Here is a 26,488-nt window from a genome sequence, read left to right on the forward strand (position 1 = left end):
GAAGTCCTCTGAAGAATTTAGAGAACTTCTTAGCTATTTTCTCATTGCTATGACAAAACACCCCCACATGTAAGGAAGGAAGGTTTTATTGGCTCACAGTTTGAGGATATAGCCCATGGTGATGGAGAAGTAAAGGGAATAGGAGCTTGGAAAGGAGCACCATTATCAGGAAGTACCATGCTCAGTCAGCATTCTCCTTAATATGCAAGTTGAAACCAACTTCCTTTGGGATGGGTCTTTCCATTTCAATCTGATCAAGATAATCCCCAGAAGGCATGATCAGAGGGTATTCTAACAGAAACAATCCTTCCCAGGTGGGCCTGGAGCCTTGCCGTCTAAGTGATGCCGGATGCGGTCAAGCTGACAAGCAGTGCTGACCTTCAGAAGTTCACATGTTGTTAATTCGACACCCAAACTTTAAACCATAACCTTCCACTGCTTTTTCTCTAGTCTTATGTCCATCTCACAAGGAGAAACACGTTCAGCCCAATTTCAAAAGTCTCCATGGTCTTCAACATTTTCAATGTTGTCTAAAATCCAAAATCTATGTCTCCTCTGAGACTCAAAGAAATCTCTTCATTGTGATCTCCTATAAAATAATAAATTACATGTTTCCAATATACAATGACAAAATGAATAAATAAACATTCCCATTCCAAAAGGGAAGAATTGGGGCTAGCAAGGAAGATTAAACAAAAACAAGACTATAAACCAGCAGAAAAAAACACCAAATCTAGCAGTTCCATGTCTGACATCTTGTGCTCATGACAGAATTCTCTAGGTTCCAAAAGGTTTGAATAACTCCTCTTCCCCAGTTCTGACACCTGCAGGATATACTGTCTCTCTCTTAGGCAGACTCTACTCCATATTGGCTATTTGCCTTTGTGGATGTCCCAAGGTCCTGGCATCTGGAACATGGTGGGGTTTCTATTATAACTCAGGCTTCATCTTCACAGCTTCATGTAGCTTCTCTGGGATTCCCTGCAAAGATTCAAACCCTGGTGCACACTGCCTAGTGTCAGTGACTCTGGAACTGTGGCACAAGACTGTATGACCCCCAACAATGATCCATCTTTCATGCCTGAAAAACCAGTACCACATGGATGCCACAACCAATTCCTGCTGTCATTTCAGGTTGGAGCCTGTTCTGTTGAAACACAGCTGCATCAGTTCTGCCTGTTGGCCCTGGGGAAATACGTCTATAGGCAGTTGCTTTCCAGGGGCAAGGTACCTTTTAGTGGCAGTATCTGTTTCAGTTCAGGCTCATTCTCTTCAAGCAAGTTTGCATTTTCACAGTTGGTACTTTTGATTGACAAGGTCTTGCTCTTGGGGCACATATCCTATTGTCCCAGTGCAGAGCAGGATGTTTCTCTTTAGCAGCAACAGATCCTTTTTCAGTATGCATCTTGGCTGCAAATCTATTTTCCTCCTCAACAAACTGGTGTGTGTGTGTGTGTGTGTGTGTGTGTGTGTGTGTGTGTGTGTGTGTGTGTGTGTCTGTCTGTCTGTCTGCCCAGGGTTTTGCACTTCTGCACTGGATAAGTGCAGTAAAAAGTAGCCAGACAAAAGCATGAATGCTCTTGTGTCTTCAAATTTCTTCTATCAAACAAATCAGCCTGTTCTCTTTAAACACAACTTCACTCATTTTCTCAGGACACAGACAGACTGTTGGTGAAGATATCCCACATATGGCCCTAATCTGGTTTCTGCCTCTACTGCTCAAGCTTTCATCATTCCTTCCAGTCTCCCATAAGAATGGGCTATTAAGCTCTGCTTATATCATTTGAGGGCTTTTTATTCCAAAGCTCCAAACTCTTCCCCAGTTCTCCTTAAAACCAGTTCCAAAGTTTAAGAACCATACAGACAGATTTAGCCCAACAATAACCCCACTTCTGGTACCAATTTTAGTTATCCTTCCTGTAGCTGTAATAACAAAACAATTTAATTATATTAGGATTTCTTTTGGCTCACAGTTCAAGGGTATAGTCCACCACAATGGGAAAATCGAGGTGACAGGATCTTGAGGCAGCTGGTCCCATCACATTGACAATCACAAAACAGAAAGCAAAGAATCCTCATGCTCAACTATTTCTATCCTTCTTATGTAATCCATGACCCAAAGCCATGAAATGGACCCAAGTTCCTTCAGGGTGGGTCTTGTAGCCCCAATTAAACTAATGAAGATGATCTCTCAAAGGCATTTCCATGGGTATGTCTAGAAGCTTGTCTCCCAGTTTATGCCAGATTATGTCAAAATTACAATCCATACTGACTACTGCAGAGATATAGTCTCTGTAGTTAAGTCTTCTTCCAAATCAAACCCTCTCAAGCTACTTCATACCTCTCTTTAGAGTTGGGCTTTAGAATAAATCTATTGCCATGATCACATTCTCTTGGGTCTTTTGATTCTAGTCTTTCATTGTCTTTTGAGCAACTATACAACTTGATAAATTATAAATAGTTTACAGCAATGAAACAAATTCTTATTTACAAATGTGAAGACTCTGAACTGTCCAGTAGAAGATACTCACTTCCCCTCTATACTGTGGGGATTCCAGCTCTACTTCCATTCCTATGTTCATTTTAGTTTTCCTAAGTCAAACATTTGTTTGCCAGGCTTGTACAGTTTTAATTTCTCACTTGTTCCCTCACAGATTTGTGAGTTAAATAAAATCTTTACCACATGTTTACTTTATACCTATATCAATCAGAAGCAGGATCTCACCATTTTTTAAATTGCTACAGATAATCTACTATACTTGGACCATCTTAGTTCACTGAATATAATTGTCAAATGAATAAATAAATGAACACATTCTTTCTCTAAGAGTACATACATTTCTCCATGTACAAAACTTAAGAGCAAAATCCAGACTGCCTCTGATCATAACCAACTACTGCTATTTACCAGCTGCATTGACCCCTCTAAGGGTTACCACTGGGATTTTAAAAAAATCCATGAAAATGGCTAAGTGCTATGCATGAAGACTTGTAAGTACTCTATAAGTTAGACCTGTGGTTATCATTATTAAACAAACTGACCATTCAGACCATTGTCCACATTCTAACTTCTATGTAGCAGCCCTTATAGTGCCACATACCCAAAAGGTGCTTCATAAAACTGATGGCAGTGACAGCGTACCACAACAGTTCCAAAACCTCCTGGCCTGCCAAGCTTAATAAAGTGTGTTATCCATTCTTCCAGACCACTGCTGGAGATGTTACAGCCTGACCTTCTATTGATCCCAACATCATCCCAATGGACCTTGTTCCATTGTAATTTATTACAACAGCTAAATTGAATCCACATGACAGTGCTCAGAGCCAATTCTCACTGTGGTTCTCCCTCTCCCCTTCCCCCACCCCACTGCCCCCAAAGATTTGTGGAGACACTGAATTAGATGATTTACTCAATTCCAGATATTACCACTATTGAATTCCTTTCTTTAATCTTGCACATCCACCTAGGAAACGATAAAGATTGTTTGGCATGATTTGATTTGCAGTCCTGTAAATTTATTATTAATTCCGAGCCAGTAATCTTCACTTGCCTGCTCAAGTCTTCTCAGCCATGGTCTTTATCTTGAGGAATTCAAGTTGCTTGTTGCTACTGACATCTCCTATATTCCTCAAGCCTTTTTTCTCAGTTAGGAAGAGGCAGGTCCAGAAAGATATCTCACTAGCTGCAGGCACTACTGTATATAAATAACAACAGGAACAAGCAGACGCTGCACAGGAGTTTGCCAAAAGATGTCTGAGCAAATTAGCACCTCCTGTGAGCTATAAGGCAAACTCAATTGCTACAGTTGATGTTCACAATGTCCCTGCAGCTCAGCACTGGGACAGTGCCTCTACTGCCTTCCTTATCTCGAATTACTGATTTTGTAAGCACTGTAGAAAACACTCTTCGGTCTTCTCGGTCTGCATTAATCTGAGCTGACACTCTAACCAGGAGACTTATCTAACAAGAAATTAGTTTGTCAACTACCATAACATTTAGCCCAGTCTGTTCAGTTCCCACATCTTTGATTATAGAGACTATAAAAGCATCAAAAGATGGATTAAAGGATGAATTATTCAAAGAAAAAAATGTTTAGCTTAAAATTCTAAATAAAGATCTTGTGGCATTGAAATGAAAAAAAATGTATAAACCACAGAGAAATGTACAACAAATGTTTGAATTACAAACGGAAATGAAATACCAAGCCAAAAGCTCAATTATGTTTCCTCAATAATAACACTTTCTAAGAGTTTAGATTTGAGCACAGCAAATAATATGTATTTCCTTATGACAAGTGCCATGTTTACTAGAGGATTAAGTTAAAGTTTCTGTAAACAGACAAATATATAAATTACCCTGGGTGTTTAACTAAGTTCTGTATCTCTGACATTCAGTCAACCTCTAGAAAAATATTTTAAGAGGCAGGTTTAAAACAATACAGAGTAAAATTAGCTGATATATGAATAGATATAAGCAATCATTACTATGACCAACTTAAATGCAAAAAATAAATGTTTAATTCCATTTCTTTTCTAAATTTCACATTATAAACCATAAATTTGAATTTTCCTTGTTAAGGTCAAATATTTACTTTGTTCACTGACTTTCAAAAATAGATAAATACATCATATAAATTAAAAAGATTCCATTTTAAAGACCTAATCTGATTTTTAATGAGAAAAGTTATATCATTTCTTTGCTCAAAAAATGAAGTTTAATGCATACTTATCTATACATTGCTTTAAAATAAAGTGCTTTATTTCTCAAGGAATAAAAGATAAATAACAAAGAATGTAAAAGCTCAGGTTTCAGGAAAAACTTCATACCTCCATACTCAACAGGTTGAACTCACACCTTTAAAATTCTGGACAGTTCCATGCATCTGATCCAGGAAGAAAGCAGTGTTAGCCCCCAGGCCTTCTCTATTCTAGACACCCTTTACTGTAAGAGCTAGAAAATGGAGAGAGATTCATACACACACTCACAGTGTTAGCCTCCAGGCCTTCTCTATTCTAGACAGCCTTTACTGTAAGAGCTAGAAAATGGAGAGGGATCCATACACACACTCCCTGCTACAAATGGCAATCACAGTGAACAGAAGCCCTCCTCATCTGAAACATAAGACAAGTAACAGTTTCTTTCTGTTCTCAAGTCTGTTTCATGCCTTTCAACACACATGCAATTCACACGCCCATGCACACAAGCATGTTTCATCCTTTCCTTTGAGGACTTTTTATTAACTTCCCACCCATCTCATTTCCAGAATAACTCTGCCAGTTTAGCATCAAAAGCTCTGGACTCTCTATTTCTGCCAAGCTCATATCAGGCAAAACATTTGCTTTCTGGCTCTCAGACTCCTCCTCTCCTCTTCTTCAGTGCCAATATTCTGCCCTGTCACAACCATGGCTTTAGGGCAACTTCAGGGACCAAGGACCTGTATGGCTATGAGATTATAACATGGAAAGTTGTTCAAACAATGAGGGTATCTGCAAAACTACCTCTAAAAGGAGTAGCTTTAGGACAAACTATTGATAGGAGTTGTAAGATCGATGGACCTCAAATACAATATGCTAAGTGAAAGAAACTATCACACCATACTGCGTGACTCCAGTTCCATATTTTGGAAAAGATAAAACCACAAGAAGGGGGAATAAATGAATGTTTGCCAGAGGTGGGAAAAGAGATTGAACAGGAAGACAGCGGCCCAATGGAAGTTCCTGAGATAACAAGTCTGTCTTGTACCACAATGATGGAGGGGATCACACAATCCTAAGTTTTTATGAAAACCCATAGAAATACATACCACAAAGAGTAAACTTTACTATATGTAAATTTAAAGACAGATTTAAGATGATCTCTGTAAATTCGTTCCACCTGCTCCCCAAGTTCTTTGCTTTAGATTTAAAAGACTTGATAGGTTTAGGGTTTAAAATTCTGATTTTTATTCTAAAATAGCAATTTGTCACAGGTTAACCATGATGAGTATCTCATTCAACACAACTATGTTAGACTGAAACTGAATGTGAGATATGAACCTATTCTCGTTTTACAGATGGGGAAATCAAGCCAAAGGTTGTGTAATTAACTTGTTTTTTTACAGTCTGAACCTGGAATGTCTACCCAAGAGGATGTGCCAAAGGCTTGGTTTCCATCAGTTTGCAGTCCTATAAAGAAGTGATGCAACTTCAGGAGGGAGGGCCTTGTTGAAGGAACATGCCACTGAAGGAGAGTCTTTATTCCTAGTCCTTTCCATCTTACTCTCCTGATTTCTCAATCTTTGCTTCTTGCTTTCTGACTTGAGGTACACAGTCACTTCTACCACACACTCCCATCACCATGATAATCTGCCTGACCACAGGACTAAAAGCAATAGAACCTACTGACAATGGCCTAGAACCTCTGAAAACATCAACCAAAATAATAAATAAATAATAAAATTTCTCCCCCTTGCAGTTGATTTTCTCAGGTATTTCATCATAGCTATGATAGAAAGTTGACTAATATATTCATGACTGGAATTTTAAAATCCTCTAAGCAACAGCACTAGGGTTCACAGCCAATAGTATAGATACACATACACACATTTTAATATATTTCTGTCATATACATTATAGTTTATTTCAATGAATAAAATAACTTGAATATTTTCCTATGTCATTAAGTATTCTGTTATGATACCATTTATATTGATGAATTTGTACACATAACTGTATCATCAGTTACTTGGATGATTCATCACTCTGGAATATTTTCACTGATCAGAAAAATAAATTTTTTCTTAAATCTTGTGAAGAAGCTTGTGGCTAAATCAATGCCTACATCTTAACTATTTCTATTTAAAAAATTCCTAGGGGAAGAAGCAGTGATTTAAGAAGCCTTTGTAAATGAGTCCACATTTGTTTCCTCCAATATCTACTATTTATATGTGCCATCATAAGGTCCCACAGACCATTCCCTTATAACCTCTAAGAAAATGTTGGTAACATGGAAGGGTGGCAAAGGTTCTTTGTCCCTCCCTGCCTACCTTCCCACCTGGCTGCCTGTGACTATGCCCCCAGCTGTTCTTAAGTTCATAAACATTCATAATTTAGAGAGCTGTGGTGTATGCCACCCTTCATAAGCTTTTATAAGGTAGTGTCTCATATGTGGCCTAAAGAATTTAGCTTCATATTTTAGCACTACAGAAAGAACTATCTCCACCCGGTGTCAATGGGGGCTATTCATTCCTGCATATCTTGTTTGCTTAGCTTTGCTTTATTCAGAATTACTCACAAAAAAGCTACAGAATGCAACAGGAAGTAGGGAAGACCTCACCCTTGGGAACGGCAGAGGACTTCCCATTTCACTATAAAGAATGTCTGAGTCAAACAGTAAACTTGTTCCAGAAAAGAAGTATACCTTGTTTACTTCCATTAAATATTTAGAATGCATTAAAAAAAACTTTCATATGGGCCATGAAGGTGTCTATATGACAGAATACCCTACAAGCTATAATAACTTTTGATCTACACCAGAATTCAGCAAACTACACCACATAGGCCAATTAAGCTGTTTGTTAAATAAAGTTTTATTGGAACACAGCCATCCCTACTTGTTTACTTGCTTTGAATGCAACCAGAACTTTGGACAGGTTGTTCCTTCAGTCCATTCCATTTCAATTTTCTATCTAATATTTATTAGGCACCTATAACATGCCCAAAACTGTGCTGGTTACAGGATGAAAGGATGAATAAGCCTGTTGTTTCTCTTACTGAACTCCAGATTTCATAGGGAAAATGGACACACATATGTAATATCACATTCTCAAAAATCTCAGTTACTTGATCTGAAATAAGATGATATGAGCAGCGTAATGACAGTTTACCCTTAAGCAAACATTTTAGAATAATTAAATCCCTCTAAAATTATAAAACTGCATAAAAATTCCAATGACTCTTAACCTTACAAGTCAAGGCTTTAGAAATAGTTCTGTTGCAGACAGTGCTCCTTTAATGGACTAAAATCTCCTTTGTCCGCATGCTCTGTATCCCAGTCTTGTTTACTTGCAGCTGAATTTCTGATCAATTATTTTAATATACACTTGAATCTATTTCCTACAGCCATGTAACAAAATACATCCAGTTTAGCAGTTTAAAACAGCACCCACTTATCAATCACAGTTGTGTAAGTCGGAAGTCCTACATAGACATCTGGAGTCTATCCTTAGGGATGAGATCAAGGTGTCAGCCATGATGAATACTTGTCTGGAGGCTCTAGTGGAAAATGCACTTCCAAGAATCTTCTTACTGCTGGCCAACTTTGTATTTGTAGAGTCTTAGAATTGTTATTTCGCTTCCTTGCTGGTTTACATGAGAAACCACTGCCAGTCTCAGGGTCTGCCTGCAGCCCTTGCCACAGGGCCTCTCCAATCTCAAATCAACAGAAGAGAATTTAGGATGGATTGAAACTTCCTGGTGTTGCCAACCACTGATTCCCCTGTTTCTAACCTTAGGAGCCAAGATTAAAGTCCTTGTGCAATTAGGTCACATATACCCAGACCATCTCTCCATTTCTTAAAGTCAACCGTACCATGTAATGGAACTTAACCAACAATAACAAATTCATTACAGTCACACTCCTGTGGAAATAGTCAAGGTTTGGAACACCAGGGAGGTTAGAAATCTTGGGGTCTTCAAGTTAGAATCCTACCACAGCATTTTTGTTAGGATTATAAACTCGTTGTGAAGAACCATAACTACACTAACCAAGTACTGGTTACTAGTTAAATGGTCATGTTATTGTTTTTTAAAACCAGCAACCTAAAAAGGAAATGTAGCCAGGCGGTAGTGGCGCATGCCTTTAATCCCAGCACTCGGGAAGCAGAGATAGTTGGATAGTTGGATCTCTGTGAGTTCGAGGCCAGCCTGGACTACAGAGGGAGTTCCAGGAAAGGCACAAAGCTACACAGAGAAACCCTGTCTTGAAAAACCAAAAAATAAAATAAAATAAATATATATATATATATATATATATATATATATATATATATATATAGGAAATGTAGCACAAATATTATTACAAGATCCAAAATTGACATATATTCTATGCCATTGGTTTAGAATTAAGTTTCTGTAAAAATTCTCTGTGGTGATATATTGTGTACCCTAGTAAATCTGCATGAGGATCAGAGGACAGAGCCAGCCACTAGATTAGACACAGAGGTCATGCAGTGATGGCACACACCTTTAATACCAGTATTTGGAAGTACACATGCCTTTAATCCCAGGAAGTGATGTCTGGGCAGAGAAAGGTACATAAGGCATGAGAAAACAGGAACTCACTCTCTTTAGACTGAGGATTTCATAAAGGTAAGAACTAGAGGCTGGTTGTTCTGCTTCTCAGATCTTTCAGCTTACACCATGATATCTGGCTCTGGGTTTTTTATTAAAAGACTATCTAAGATTAAAGCAACATCTGGTATTCGTGTTACAATTCTCTGTTTAAAGTAGTTATCTCTTTTGATTTGTGTAAGTTGTATAATCTGGTAAGTGAAAAGGAAAAAGAAATACTGGAAATAATATTATAATATCAGAACAGTAAGGAAGATGCTGTGGAGCTACAGGCCCCAGGAACATACAACCCCTACTTAACATCTATTGTAGGGGAAACTTACACATGGATTATATAAGCTTAGAATTATGGACTCCCCTCACAATATACATTGATAAATGTTAATATAGATATGCATAAGCTCTTCACAGCCGAGCAGAATCCATTGCCAAATAGAGGATAAGTGAGAAAGACAAACAGAAAATTTTCCTTCCCACATAAATGAGGCTGATTCAAATCAAATGGCCTGGGGAGTATATGGGAAGACAAACAGAATCATCTCCAGACTGAAAAACGTAAAGGCTCAACCACTTCTAATCCCTGTCACAAAACTGCAGCAACAGCTGGCAACTGAGATGAACAGATGTGACTAGATGCCTGTGCCCATCAGGATGACAGTCATGGCCAGGCACTCCCGGCAATTTAATTTTAAGTATTTTAAGAGTGTTATAAGTGATTATATGAAAACCTTTTTAAAAATCTGCCATGATGAAATTGAGAATATAAGGTCTTAACTTAGAAGCCAGTATTTATTTAAAAGTGAACTTGTATCTCTTGGTCTGGCTCAGCTCTCTCAGTGAGTAAGAATCAGTTCTCAGCATGATCTGGCCATGAACTACATTTTGAAATAACACAGATAATCATTATTGCCACTTGCAAGTCATAAGGGACCAGGGGAAAACACTTACAATATGGAAGTCAAAATGTCACTCAGATTTTAACTACATAATATATGTGATTGCCAGAAGACATAAAGAAAAGCTCCTTGCTGTGAAACTGGTATCGTAAATGGAGCAAGAACTGTGGTCCAGCTATATTAAGTTACTTTTGATCTCCCCAAACACACTGTGCTGCCTCTTCCTGTCAAGCCTTGAAAATGCTACTCCTGATGCCTGGACTAGACAGTAATTCAAAGTCCCTCAGTGCCAGATTCAGTCATCGACATTTCCAGGAAGTGCTCCTTGCTCATTTCATTCCTTCCGAGAGGTGAGATGTCCCTCCTATATACAGATTCGCTGATACCATGACTACAGTGGCCTGATCAATTTTAATAGTAATAATTCTTATAATCCAACAGAGAATAATATGCATTCTCCATAATTATGGGACACTGTATATAAAATTATAAAACATAATAGTAATAGTTCAAACATCAATCTCCTAGTTGCATTTCTGTGGCTGTGAGTAAAAGATTTTGGGAAGAAAAGGGTTTATGTGTTTTACAATTCCATGTTACAGTCTACCATTGAGGGAATTAAAGGCAGAACTGCAAGACAGGACCTTGAAAGCAGGCCTGCTTGCTGCTCCACATAGCATTAGCTCCAACCAAGAAACTGGCTTTGCAGCCAAAGAAGTGAGGCAGGAAGCATGGAGGATGGCAAGTAGGCAGGCTTATATGCAGATTTTTTTTTTTTTATGTAGTACAAGAAAATGGTGCCACCCACAGTGGGGACTAGACTGTCCCACACCAATCAACAATTAAGACAATGCCTCATCTTTCAGTCATGGCAGCCATCTTCTAATAACTCACCAAAATGACAACCACAAAGGGAAGGAGGAGGAAAGCCGCTGTATGTTCTCCAGGCCTTTTAGGAAACAGGGAGGTGTTTCTTTGGCCCCACACATGTGAATCTACAAGAAGCGCAATCCTGTAGACATCAAGGGAATGGGCGCCGTTCAAATGGAATGCCCTAGAAGTGTTACCATGGAAAAGTAGGAAGAGTCTACAACATCAGCCAGCATGCCATGAGCTGATTGTAAACAAGCAAGTGAAGGGCAAGATTCTTGCCAAAAGAATTAATGTGCAGCTTGAGCACATCAAGCAAGCACTCTAAGAACCGAGACAGCTTCTTGAAATGGGTGACGGAGAATGAGTAGAAGAAAAAGGAAGCCAAAGAGAAGGGCACCTGGGTTCAGCTGAATTGTCAGCCTGCTCCACCCAGACAGTCACATTTTGTGAGGATTAACAGAAAGGAGCCTGAGCTGCTGGAGTCCATTTGCTGTGGATTCCTGCTTTAAAAAAGAAAATAAAGGACCTAGACTGTAAAGTGGTTTTCTTAAAGAAAAAAAAATTCCCTCATAGCTATGCCTGCAGACCAGTCTGATCCAGACGGTTCTTCAAGTGGGACCATTTTCTCAGGTATAACTAGTTTGGGTCAAATTGACATTTAAAATCAGCCAGCATAAGCACCTATGCTCACATGCATACATACACAACAACATAATCATCACTGTAAACCACCTCAAAGTTCTAAGGAAGATGCATGAACAAAATGTTACACATATTAACTAAGATAATACTCAGAGCACAGAGGTATTCTCCTAAACTGTGTAAAATGCATTTTAAGAGACACTATCTCTAGGCAAAGGGCCTAGATAGTCAATATAAGAAGGCAGTCCACTCGAAAAGGAAAGGACTCCTGTGGGAACAGCTTTCTCCGTATAAGTATTCATTGCAGGTGTGATCTGCACAACAGGATACTGATTAGCATCACTGGAGTAGACTCCACCTTCCAGATGTACCTGGCAATCTCCATGCTGTGGCAAACAAAAATGCAAATACTCAGTAGGAAGCAGGAAAGAGGGTTGAAAAAAAATCTACTGCCTTAGACCCAAGACCACTACTGTGGTGCAGCTCCAACCCCTGGACTGCCAGCTGGGGTCTTGTCATCATGAAGATGCAGAACAAGCTTGCACACACCAGGTCATACTTTGGGTGCACATCTCACTACAGCTAAGAGAGCCAAGGCTGGAGGTGTTAGGTGTGGGAAGAGCAATAGTCATCTCCTCTGAGTGTTATTATTCATGGGATGGTTCCCTCCTGCAGCCTACACAGAACGCACTGTACTGGGAACAGTGAGTGGGTTTGACATTTCACTGGGGCAAATGACTCTTCTCATAGATGACAATATTCTGAAGACAGAAGTAGATCTCAAAGAAATGTCTCTTCTTCCAAGTTCTCATTCATTGAGAACGGAGTGTATTTTGATTGAAGGAGGGTCAACATGTGGTAAGAATTTTGCAAAGAGATGAAGGCATCTTCTCTATGAGCACAAAATCTCTCCCAGACTGCAGTACTAGAAAAAAAATTCTAAAGGATATGACATAAAAATGAGCACAAAGCTCATGTGTAAAGTGTGAATCTATTTAGAGGAAGGGTCTTGGATAGATGTTGTCAAGGAGGCATACTTGAACAAACTTCGAGGCAGTCCTAAAAGTCTGAATCCCTACTAAGTTGGCAACGCCAGGGCAGAGAGAGGAGGTGGCATCTGAACGCATGTTTCTGCTGATGGTTGCTTTCTTTTTTGGCTTCCTAGAGCTGACACAGTTCTTGATTATAAATAATCTTGTCCTAAAGACCAATTATTGTGGTTGGGATAGTCTTTCAATATATTTTTGTAGCTTAAAGTAGCCAGAAGTGGCTCTGCTCTATGCACTACCAAGCAGTGAGCTTTTGACAGTATAACACATGCAGCTACATAAAGGGTTGTTAGGCAGGAATATTTCTCTTACCAAATTATCAGCTTCCCAAGAACCAGAGGATGTTTTTTTCTTTATGAACCTTCAGAAGCTGGAAAAGTTACTGATACACAGGGAGCATTCAGTAAAAGGATTCATCCTTACTCCTAAGTTCACTGTCTATCAGAATTTCAACCACAATAATGCCAAACATGTAGAATAAAGGTGCTGAAATTAGCAGGACCATATACATCATGCACAAGAGCCAACTCCACTCACCCCTCCTTCCATTTTCCAAGTCAGAAGGCAATCTATAAATCTGTTTTTCTTCCCCCAGTATATAAAGTACCCCTGCTCTGTACATTTGCATTGCTCATACGACTGAGGATGAAAACAGATCCTGAAAAATTACCCAATTTTAATGGATTTAGAGCAAATTCTTGGGTAGAAAATGTATGCTCTAAGAATCGATGAGCTGCATGACAGTCCAAAACTGATCTGGTTTAAATATTGCTACCATGTCCTAACATCATGGGCGTTATATAATTTCCGAATGTACAATGTCATCAAGGGTTTATGGCATTTCCTATGAAAACTCAGTAGTCGAGTTACACTTCATCAGCTGAACTTTGTATTCAGGTGTGGGAACAAAAGGCTATGGGATCAGAACGAATCTCATGCTACCTTGCCTTTGATAGCATAGCAAGTGGATAGCCCGGGGAACACCCACATATGTGCACAATTTTGTTGCCTACTAAAATTTTCCATATTTTGGCACTATGGAATGGAGCCAAAACTATGGCCTCAGGGTCAAAGGTCCATCCTGAGCAATCTGTCTTCCTGTAAAAGGTTGATCAGAGCTGACCTGCCACTTGAGTGTCTCTGGTTATTGAACTCCAGTTAAAGGAGTATATCCCCAGTCTACTAGCACCATAACACAGTGCAGGTCACCAACAAGGTAATATTGCAGTTTTGACTTTGACATGAGTTTATTATTATTTCATGCCAACACACCCTAATCCAAAGCTTATGCTGTTCTAATCCAGGCCTGCTCCAACGTAGATGATTATGTTGAATGTAGACAAAACTCTTAGAAGTCTCCAGATGCAAAGACAATGCGTCATTGGCATCTATATTATCTCCACATTTTCAAATTAATTCTTGGAGAATTTGATACATTGTATTTTTATCATGTTTATCCCTCTCCCCCAACTTCTCCCAGATCCACCTAACAATCCATACCCATTCAACTTTGTGTTTGTTTGGTATTTTTTAAACCCATCAAGTCCAATTAGTCCTGCTTATACACTTTTGAAGATGTGGCCATCCACTAGAGGGTGGTAGATCCACCAGGGACCACACCCTTAAGGGAACTAACCCTCCCTCTCAAAGGAGCAATCAATGTCAATAGTTCCTTAGCTAGGGGTAGAACGTGGTATGTACCTCTGTCCTCTATGCAAGGGCTTTGTCCAGCTTAAGCTTGCACAAGTCTGAATCAGGTTCTGATTTGTGTGTATCACTTCTTTGTAGATAACTTCTCCATCACTATAAAGTTATAACAGATCATGCCCCTTCCCTATACTGCAGTGGTTTCATTGACTCTCCAAAATATATTGGTAAACAGTTAAATAGAAACATGAGCTAGGGATGTGTCTTAGTGGACAAAGTACTTGCCATACAAGCATGAGGACCAGAGTTTGGATCCCCAGAATTCGCATAAAAACCATCTGTGTATGGCAGAGAACTCAGGTAAAAGTCACAAAGGTGTGGCAGCCCAGCTGTAATCCCAAAGCACAGGAGCTAAAGACACGGAATTCCTGGAGTACACAGGCTAGCCAGACTAGTGAATGATGAGCTAAATTGAGAGGCCCTGCTTCCATAAAAGATGGAGATCCATCAAGGGAGAAGCTTGGTGTTATCCTTGCACCTCCACACAAGTGCACAAACACCCTCACACACGTGAACACGTGTGTGTGTGTGTGTGTGTGTGTATGCACATATGACACATATATGCAAAAAATAAAATGTAAAAAGAAAAAAATAATGTGAAGCTGATAAACCACTTCAAATTTCCAAATCCACTAAGTTCATGATTTAAACATTTTGCCTAAAGGAGATACAGAACAAAAATAGTGTTGTTCTCAACTTTATAACTTCCAAACTTGTACTTAAACCTTTGCTTCTGACTATTTATGGGGAAAGTCTAAAGTTCTACAATATGTGCACATCAGTCAAAGTGATTATGTGTTTCCTAGATACTTAGAAGTGTTGCCTGAAAATCTTCCCGACAACTATTGCCACTTACTACTCAAGAATGAGAAAAGGTAGTCTCACTCCCTGGCAAAGGATGAACTGAGATCTTCCTGCTCCCCACTCTCACAGCTGGTGTCATCATCACACAAATTAAGGTCAAAAGAAAAATGTTTATTGACTCAATTTGCATTATCTGATTTATTCTATTTTTCTCAACCATAAAAAAAAACAACAACCTTGTACCTAGGTTACATGACCATGGGCAAGCTCGTCACAAACCAAAACATTCCTTAGTTCTTTGAGGTAAATCTTGGCAGTAGGCCATCAGGTTACAATCAAAAGGAACTCAGCAGCACATGTGACAGAGCACCCAGCACTCAGTACTCAGTGCACGCATGCTCAGTAGATGCCAGCTTGCTTCTCATTCACTGCTGAGGATTCAAATGAAATCATTCTTTCATGGATCAGATCTAAAATGTTCCCAAAGGTCATGTGCTAAATAAAGGCCCGGGCTTTAGCTGATTGCATTTGGGAAAAGGCTGGAAACTTAAGGAAGTGGAGCCGGGCGGGAGAGAGTAGGACACTGGGGGCAAGTGCTGAAAGGGGCTACTAGTCGCTGGCTCCTTCCTCACTCATGGTGGCGGTTCTGAGATGAGTGAGTGGCTTTGTCTGCACTCTCTCCAGCTGCCATGATGTTCAGCTGCATTCAAGACTCAAGCAATGGAACCAGCCAACCATGGAATTAACCCTATGAAACTCGGAGCCAGTGTCAATCTTTCCTCCCTTAACTTGATTTTTTGAGGAAGTTTGTCCCAGAGGCGGAAACTGACGCAATCTTTCGAGTCCATAGAACACACTCTAGCTCCTGCTGCTGTGAAAAGGTGTCACCTGCCCTGCATAGCCACTCTCCTGCTTCAAGGATGCTTAGCTGTCTCTGCCCAGGTCTCTCCAATCATCTTTATTAATTACCTGGTGCTTCAAGATGGGAATCCACAGAACAAGCCCTTGTCCACACATATCTTAATGGAAATGAATTAGCAATACAATCAACTAAATAACCATTATACAGAGAGCTCTAGACAAAAGCTTTTTAAGTCTTTGGTAAAGTATCAATGATTTAATGTAACTTTAATTTGTCTGTGAAATGAAAGCCAGTATACCACATTGGTTTCTGGTCAATCATAATAGGACAGGGATACACTGGGAAGAGATTTTCCTCTTCTCTAAGAGGAAAGACTAGAGAATTCATTTATGGAGCTTCAGAAGCATGGGCAGGTTAGGGGGCTAGTCCCTAGGGATTCATTGATAATTCCATCACCATCTACAGAAACAAGTGAGTATCAACTGTCTTTTTTTGGTTTTTTGGTTTGGTTTGGTTTGGTTTTTCAAGACAGGGTTTTTCTGTGTAGCCCTGGCCATCCTGGAACTAGCTGTGTAGACCAGGCTGGTCTTGAACTCACAGAGATTCGCCTGCCTCTGCCTCTTGAGTGCTGGGATTAAAGACATACATCACCACCACCCGGTGAGTATCAACTGTTTTAGTCAATCTCATAGGCAGAGATTTTCCTGACCATAGGCAATAATAAGTAGACCCTAACCTTAACTAACCAAATGCTCCGTATTTTAACTCTAAGTTCATTCACTCATTCATTAAATGCTTATTGAGCAAACGTATCTACTATGTGCTAAAGATACAGCAATGGGAAAATAATAAAGCCTTACATCCTGCAATCTATACTCTGAAAATTTCAATGGAAAACTTTAGAAGGTATGTATTTTCCAGATGGTAATCAGTTCTATTTAGAAAAATAAAATTGTACAGGTAAACCAGAGGATTGGAATACCTATTCTATTTTATGTGGGAGAGGCCAAGGTCTAGGTCCTCATTTTGAGCAGAGACTCTCAAGAAGCAAAGGCATGAGTTATATAAATAAATAAATATATATATAATGCTTTATATGTATTATATATAATGTGATATATATATAATATTTACAGCTGTTCTATCTGGTACAAACACAATGAGATTCACATATGTAATTTTATACTTCCTAATAAATAGCCTAAATAGACAGTAAGACACAAATAACAATAATTGATTTTAGCAATATAGTTTGTATAACTGATATACCCAAAACATTTCATATAAATAATATAGAAATTACTGTTGAGTGCTGTCAACATTCTACCTTTCATGATAGCAACTGCTCATGACAGACCTTTAAAATATCACATGGTTGTCACTCATAACACATTTCAGCCAAAGAGCCTAACAACTGATAGCTACCACAATGGGTCTAGAGCCAGTGCCCTATAGAGGTTGAAGTCCTATCAAATTTCAGGACTCTGAGAGAGCACATATCTCTCTGCAAAATAATACACAGCCCTTAGCTACTGATATGAGATGAGCATAGGAGGATAGGAGGTTAGGAGCCTAATTATGTAGGGTTCTATGATCTTTGTAAGAACTGCTACCTGTTAGTATCAGTGAAAGCTGAAGCCACTTGGATGGGGCAGTGTCATGGACTTGTGATCTGTACAGCTGTGCTGGGCCCCATTCTTGACTTAATGATCTCCTATGACAATCCCAACATTCTCAATTCAGGAGCAAAAGGCTCCACGTTTTCATTTATACTGAGACCTATAAATTACATAACTTGATTGAAATGGGAAAGTTTTGATTAGAGAGTAACTTAAGTTCTTTTGGGATCTAAAAGGAAAATTCTAGTTTCCATGTTAAGAACAGAGTGTAGGAACCACAACTGAAAACATCTAGGGCACTGATGACAAGATCCAGGTGAGGGATGGTGACAAATGGTACACAAGGCGGAGCCAGTTACTCCTGTGTGCCTGTATGGGCAGTATCACAGGGCCACTGTCGACAGTGACTTCCTGGCCAGCCAGCTTCCTGCTGATGACTGTTCCCATAAGAGCTACCCACGATTCATAAAGTCCTGTATATTTCTATCATTTTGATTTTCATAGGAATGCAGGGTTATGAATCTTCTTCTTGCTGACCTTTTAAAAATAACAACATGAACAATAAGGAAAATTGCAGGGTATCAAAAATTCTATAAAACAGACAATGGGAATTCCCCAAAGTAAAAATATGGTGATGTCTCAAAATCAAGATCCCGAGTAGGGAGTGAAATGGATGGACCACTTAAAGAAGGGAGAAAAGAGGGGCCCGAAGGAGGCTGAGTATCTTATTGGATTACTGTGGTAGAGCTTCTTGAACATTCTCTCCACTGATTCCAACTAAGTAAAAATGGAACATTTACAACAAGAAGTGACCACACCCCCCCAAAATAGTCCACATGGATTTAGCCATTGCTATGGTCTGGGTGTGACACCCAACATACATACGTTAAAATATAATCACCAGTATGACTGTATTACTAGGTGGAGCCTTTAGGGAATGACTACCAGGAGAGCCATGACCTTCTGTACAGGGTAACAACCGTCCATCACCGTCATGAAGAAGCACTTATCCCCATAGCAGGGTGTCGTGATAAGGTGCCATCTTGGAAGCAAAAAGACGACCTTTCCCAGACACCAAACCACAGACACTTGGATCCAGGGCTTTCTAGCCTCCAGAACTGTGAGAAAAGAAACCAAATGTCTACTCTTTATAAAACACTCAGTCTCAGACAGTTTGTTATAGCAGGAGGAATGGATAAAGACAACAAGATGTGATCAACCAAAGTTTATCTTAAGACACAATCTTTACATATACTGGTCAACTTTTGTAATGAAAAACATTAAAATCACCATTTAGAAATTTTTAGTTTTCATTAAGTTATCTTTCCACTGCTAGAGACTGAATTCAGGGCCCAGCACATGCTTTTCCCCCTGAGCTGAAACCCCAGCTCTTACCCCCACAGGGTTTGAGTTTCATATTTGTATATAAATTGGTGTAATTCCTCATTGATTAAGATTGCAAATAAAGCCGGGAGGTGGTGGCACACGCCTTTAATCCCTGCACTTGGGAGGCAGAGGCAGGCGGATCTCTGTGAGTTTGAGGCCAGCCTGGTCTCCAAAGCGAGTTCCAGGAAAGGAGCAAAGCTACACAGAGAAACCCTGTCTCGAAAAAAAACAAACAAACAAACAAACAACAAAAAAAAAAAGATTGCAAATAAAAAAAAAACTCTTGGGTAATCCAATAGAAAATACATAGGTCATGCTAAAAATGATACAGTACAACTATTAGTAAATTAAATGCCAATAAGTAAAAATTGATACATCCTAATCTAAATTTTAAAAAGATACCTTATCTTCCATGTTACCAAATCTCTCTGAAACGTCAACCATGTATGATAACAACTCCCATCTTGAAGGGGGTTATAGCAGCAACTCACTTTTTTCTGAAGAACATTGATTTTCCTTTCCTTTACTTCTAACATATCTTTCATGTCACGGATCTCTCCCGCTAGGGTCCCCTTCTCTTCTGTGAGGTCTTGCAGCTGTTTTGTCTTCTTATTGAGAAAAGATTCTTTCTCTTCCAGCCGTAATCTCAGAGCATCGACCTGAAATGAGGACACAGAAGAAAGGTTTTGGTTTTACAAAGAGCTTGTCAACAATCAGTGCTGGGGATAGGGGTGGCAGCAGGGAACCCCATGAGCGCAATGCAATTAATCCTCTGTTCAAAGACACCAAGAAGTGGCTCAATGGTTATGAGCACTGGATGGCTGTTCTTTCAGGTGACCAAGGTTCAATTCTGCTACCCACACAGTGCTTAACAAGCATCTCTAACTCCAAGGGATCCAACACTCCACTCTGACAACTGTAGACACACATGGTGCACAGACATACATGTATGCAAAACATCCATACACATAAAATAAAAATAAATCTGTTTTTCTAAGTCACCTCAGTGCATTTTAACAACCTAGAATCTACCATGATGTCCTGTTGTGCAAACCGCTGAACAGTACTACTTAAAAAAAAAATTCTATACAGTTTTTGTGAAATAAGGCATTGCAAAGTAGTAGCATGTCCCCATGTTTGTTTGCCTACCTATGGGAAACAATGTGTTTGCTTAGGGCAGTGAACAAGGCACACTGATTCTTCCGCATGAGATCCCTGGGAGGGAAAACATTGTTCATGCTTTTCAGGATCCTCCAAGAACACAGAGAACACTGCGAGCATCTGGATGAACAAGATAGGCACGTAGAGAAACTGCTAAATTAGAAAAATGCATGGGACCATGAGGAAGCTATGCTGCCAGGGCCAGGAAAGATGTGGGAACACAACAGCCATTCTCAAGTTGGAAGATGATTGCTTTCCAGACACTTTGTAAAAACAGCAAAGAGCACTAAAGAATTCCTATTTCTATCTGAGTTCAAACATTAGAAAATCAAAATTCCCATTTTTCAAATGTTGATAGTTAAAGAAAAAAAATAAGCATTGTGCATTTTTATTTGTGTGCATTTATGTGTAGCATATGTATGTGTTCGTGTCATTTTGTACACATGTATGTAAGGATGCATGTGCACATGTTGTGTTCAAGCACATGGAGTCCACAAGGTGATGAGAAGTGACTTCTTTAACTGTTCCCCACCCTGAGTTATTATTATTATTTCCAGACATGGTATCTTACTAAACCCACGGCTCACCAATTCAGCTGCTTCAGTTCTATTAACTGGCCATCAAACCCCAGGGATACTTCCATCTTTGTTCCCCCAGAACTGGAACTGCAGATGCATTCTGTCACGTCCGGCTTTTCCCTGGGTGCCAGGGTTCCAAACTCAGGTCCTCAGGCTTGCATGGCAAGCATCTTACTGACTGAGCCATCTTCCCACCCCAAGCCTTATGTGTAAATTAACATTCTGGATACCATGCACAAAGTAAGTTTTACTTCTACCCTAGACTACTCAGATCAGATTATAGAAGAAAATCACCGAAGCATCAAACATATGCGAATACAAAAAAATATGAAAACCATTTAAAATTAATTTTGTCTTTTCAAAATCTCCTTATTAGATCACATCACATTCTCACTCGTGTTTGCAAATGCATACTATGCTAGTTTCTAAGAGCAACTGTGACATATTATATGAAGGCTTATTGTCCCTAATTATTATTAGTAACTACTACAAGTTTTACAAGAAAATTCTTTGCTGAACAATGATATCTAATACATTACTCCCAAGGCATTTGTTTTCTCAATTGGATGTTTAAAAAAAGGACTAGAAATCTTTGCTAAGATTACTGTGCTACCATCTCAACAGACATCAATGATGGCATCAGAATGTTTCTCTCTGTCTTAGATACTGTTCTATTGCTGTGAGGAGACACTACGACCAGGGCAACTCTTAAAAAAGGAATCATTTCATTGGGGATTTGCTTACAGTCCAAGAGAGTTAGTACATTATAATAATGGTGGGAAGTAGCCAGGCATGGAGCTGGAGCAGTAGCTGAGAGCTTTACATCCCAGTTCACAGGCAAGAGTGAGAAAGAGAGAGAGAGAGAGAGAGAGAGAGAGAGAGAGAGAGAGAGAGAGAGAGAGACTGGTGTGAGCTTTTGAAACATCAAAAGCCCATGCCAAGTGACACACCTCTTCCAACAAAGACACACCTCCCCAAACAAGGACACACCTCCTAATCCTTCCTAATAGTTCATCAACTGGGAACCAAGCATTCAAATATATAAGCCTACGGGGATCACTCTCATTCAAGCAACCACACTGTCGCTCCATAATGCTTAGATTAGTCAATTCCCCAATGAAATAATATTAAAAGGTAGTGCAGAGGAAGCCTTGAGTGAATGTGTAAAGAGCAGAAGTCTTGAGTGAATATGTATTGCTTGACATGGACATGACCATTTCATTCCATGTTTCCTGAAGAAGGGACAGTAAGTTTGGCTACTCGGGAAGAAATGGGAGAAGTATGAAGAGATGGTAGGCATGCCAGTGTATTCCCCTTTTCACTTTTGGTTTGGAAAGTCTTGTATATGATTCCACAGGAAGGAAACTTTTGCTCTACATATTGATTAAGAGAGCAGATACATAATGCAGATAATTATCAAAACTCATCAAACTGCAAAGTTTTATAATTTATATGTCAATACAGTTAAATTTGGAATTTCAATCAAATTGAAAAATATAAATATTCAACTAAGAATCAGCAAACATACAATTCTCTTTCATGACTAAGAGACCAAACAACAGCAAAACCAAGTCCAGAAACTAAAATATCATATAAACCTCCTGAGGGAACGAAGGGGTTGGGGGACAACAGGTTACTTATGGATGATGGGGTTCTGTAGTGATGGATGTCTGACCCTTGCTTTCTACAACAGAAAATCAACAGTCAGCAGCAACATCAACCATCAAGAAGTCAAAATGTTAAAATAACCAGGCAAAAAGGATGAAATGCTGTGGGATGTTCTGTATGGCAAACGTGTTGCTGATTAGTCAATAAATAAAACACTGATTGGCCATTGGCTAGGCAGGTAGTGTAGGCGGGACAAGGAGGAGAATAAAGCTGGGAAGTGGAAGGCTGAGTCAGAGAGACACTGCCAGCCGCCATGATGAGAAACAGCATGTGAAGATGCCAGTAAGCCATGAGCCATGTGGCAAGGTATAGATTAATGGAAATGGATTAATTTAAGCTGTAAGAACAGTTAGCAAGAAGCCTGCCACGGCCATACAGTTTGTAACCAATATAAGTCTCTGTGTTTACTTGGTCAGGTTTGAGCAGCTGTGGGACTGGCAGGTGAGAGAGATTTGTCCTGACTGTGGGCCAGGCAGGAAAACTCAAGCTACAGTGAAAAGTGATTGTCTTGGGAAAAAAGGATGGGCAACAAGAAGTGGAGGACTATTGTGTGCCTACCAATTTGTGTTGAGAATTTTGCCCCTGTACAGCACAATATAGACTTAAAAATTAAAAGAAGTGCAGGCTACAAGACTATTGTAATAACGCAAAATAAAAAGACTCATGAGCATTATGAGGACACAGAGAAGAAGCAACTTGGAACATTGAAAGGACACATGTTGGGCCCAGGTTTGTGAAGATCAGGACAAGTCACCCTTCCCTCCCCCAATCTCTAGCCACAGCTTATAAACAGACTCTCAATGCCTGACATCTTGTGGTAATAAAGGCAGGCCTTTGCCTTGGGTAGACTCTGTCAGGAGCAGATAATGTTAAAGACGAGGATATTACTAGACTCGACTCTTCTTTGCTTAACCCTTTCCAAAAATGGGGTATGTGAACCAAAATTGTATTCTAAAATGTCAAAGGTTTTTTTTTGTTGTTTGTTTGTTTTTTTACCATTTCTGCCTCAGAAAGAGGATGGAGCTTGGAATTCCCATGGAGAAGTGATGCCATGAGCTTGGAGTGATGAGGCAGAGGCGACTCTGACTGCCCTACTAGAGAGGGTAGACATTCTGTGACCAGAGACCGGGAATTGCAGGTTCTTCACATATGATAGCTATGCCTCTTCCTACACACTGGCCATGGGTATACAGGTGCTGGCAGAAAAGATGGAGGAGAGATTCTGATCCTCAGACCTTCCTCAGTAAAAACCCTTGGCTTCTACCTAAGCATCTCAGATTATGAAGTGACTCATCAACATTTAAAGTCAACTTCATCTGCCAACCAGAACACTGCCATTACTTTGGGTTTTCTTATCTGGTAACAAAATAGGATTTTCACTTCACGTTCAAAGCAAAGTCATTTGGTCAGCTCCTTGAAAAACAGCAGGACATAGTGTTCCATATTATAGTTGTCATTTGAAATAGTTTTCATCAACCATAGGTGTTTTCACATGGGCTCACTCAGTGAGATTCAGAGAAGAAATGTTCGACTGCGGTTGGCTTAGGCCTGCATCTTAGCCATCAAAGCAGGATGTTCTATATGTGGACCAAACGGAAATGTCCACCATCAAAACAGTGATAGAAGCAAATCCCAATATGCAAGGCTGAGACCGAAGTAGGGAGCAAGCATTTGGAAGAAGCAGCTTCACAATCATGAGTAATATGAACAGCACTTATGGCACTTACACCATTTGTGATCTGGCAATGCCCTGCTGAACTGTCCTGAGCCCAGAAGAGATTAAAAGCAAACCCCTCTATGAGACTATTTTTCCTGGACTAAAACAGAGAGCAAGGATGGCTGTGATCAACATACTATTCACTACACCCAAACTCAACATGGCAGAGAGATGCCTGTGCCAACTGAGGTCTTCTGTTTGGAAGTTTATTTTCCATGAGCCATAAGGCATGAACTTAACTTCAAAGGAATTTGGATCATGCCCTTCAATCACCTTCACTCTATCTTAAAAGCTTTGTACAGTCTCCTAGAATCAAGGAAGAAAAAAAAAAAAAAAACAACCTGAGGCTCCTTTTTTTAAAAAAATAAAAAACTGACCTGAACCGCATCCAATTCTCGACCAACATTAGCTCAGCTTGCAGTAAGCAAGTATGACATCATTTCTAAAGTCAAACTTGAACTTCCAGATGGTGCAAAACCACAAGCAGGCGTGCAGGCCTTCTGATGCACACAAGTTTAAAGATAGTGAAGAGCAGGCGAGAAAGAGCAGTCTATGAAAAACTAGACTGTATAGCTCTAAAATGGGTTCCAAGGAGTGGATAAAAGTGGCCCTCACTAACACACTGATATCTGCTAACAGTGTGCATCATTAAAAAAAGAAAGAGAGATGTTAGGAAAGGCTTCCTGTCTAAGTCATGGGCCAACATCAGGTAGAAAGATAAAAGTTGAACTGCTTGGGAATGTGGAATACCTTTCTTTGCCCCTTCACTCAACACCAAATAATTTTAAGAGACTTTGACACTCTCTCTTAAACTTTGGCAGTTGACTCAATAATAATACTTGGCAAAGCAGAGAGTGCTATCATTTCCCAGGGGGAAAAAAAGAAAATGAGAATTGTATGATATAATCAATGCACAAAGACCCATATGGTTGAACTCCTATTTTTCCCATATCAGTTAACCACATGAGACCTAGTCACCTAGTGTTTAAACTAGTAACAGCTTTCCATTTTAGGAGAATTGATTATCTCCTTTTGATTCAGTTGTGTGTGTCTGCATGTTCACATATGTATGTCCATGTCCATGTGTGTGTCCATAAAAACACAGAACACATGAAAAATTAACTTTGTATCTGGCAGTATAAAGTAAAACATTTGTTATCACTTAGGTTCCAGGTAATAACTTGAAAGGAAAGGACTGTGGCAATGAAATTGCCAAAATTGCCAAAATCAGAGTTAAGCATTATTAATCTTCATGTCAGCACCCAGGAATTATAACCAGTTACAATAGTGAGGTGTGCTTCTAAAAGTTCTAAATAAACTGTTCCCGGCCTCCCTGCCATATTTGATGTGGCCTTCAGAAACACTTTCCAGACTGTGACAAAACACCAAGAGCCACTTGATGTGCCAGAAATCATTCTTAAAATAAAGTGGTTGTTGTCAATCTTACAATGACAGCAACACTTGAGAGGAAAACACTTGACGGAAAAGGAACCATTTGAAAACTGTCACAGGATAAATGCTGCGTATGATTTACTTGACTACTCTTTAGGAATAAAACAAACACACTCTCATAAAGAGCAACTTTGAAGAGAATGAAAGCTAGAACACTCACAGCGGTCCCCAAGATAGTTTATTCCACATCCAAAGTCTTGTTTGTTTGTTTTGCCTAATAGTAGACTTGAGTTAAGGGTCTATTTGAATTTGATTCAACTCACAATCATTCAAATGAGAAGACAGCTTCAAAGTTAGAAGGATACATAACATACACAGCTTCCAAAGACACAAAACACCAAAATAACCTCAAACCCCAAACTTGCTGTGGTGGTAACCACGCTGTCTCATTCACATCCAACTCCTTTCCTTCCTGAATGGTGAACAAGACTGGGATTTCTAGCAGAAATACTTGCAGAAAGATGTAGTCTGGGATTTTAGTCAGGAGATTTAAGCCCAAGTGTAGCATACCACTTCCTCTTGGTGCTGTACCAATATTTGCCATTCCTTAGAAAATCCTGGAGGCTACATTTAGTAGATGGTGGAGCTATAAGATGCCAGAACCTCTGAAAGTCTAGATATAGAAGGGACTGTGAGAGGCAGGGACTCCTCCAACCTCCAGTCACAGCAGGGCTAGAATAAAGACCATGAGGCCTTAAGCCACTCAACAATGGTTACTATAACTTCTAGATTTGATGAGATGTA

General features: G+C 39.6%; 1 protein-coding gene across 16 annotated transcripts in view; it reads right to left on the reverse strand.

Annotated features, from left to right (window-relative positions):
- Erc2 (ELKS/RAB6-interacting/CAST family member 2) overlaps positions 1 to 26,488 on the reverse strand; it is a 906,926-nt gene that overhangs the window by 502,895 nt on the left and 377,543 nt on the right. For all 16 annotated transcript variants that reach the window (XR_008217165.1, XR_008217166.1, XM_052733784.1 and 13 more), the window contains one exon: positions 19,660 to 19,827. Coding sequence is in view for 14 of the 16 variants with exons in the window: in XM_052733784.1 (XP_052589744.1) it covers positions 19,660 to 19,827 (168 nt within the window). In the remaining 2 variants the exon portion in view is untranslated. The remainder of the gene's footprint in view (positions 1 to 19,659; positions 19,828 to 26,488) is intronic.

This window comes from Peromyscus californicus, unplaced genomic scaffold, assembly GCF_007827085.1.
Source record: "Peromyscus californicus insignis strain IS unplaced genomic scaffold, ASM782708v3 Scaffold_12__1_contigs__length_115047231, whole genome shotgun sequence".
NCBI classification, from domain to species: domain Eukaryota; kingdom Metazoa; phylum Chordata; class Mammalia; order Rodentia; family Cricetidae; genus Peromyscus; species Peromyscus californicus.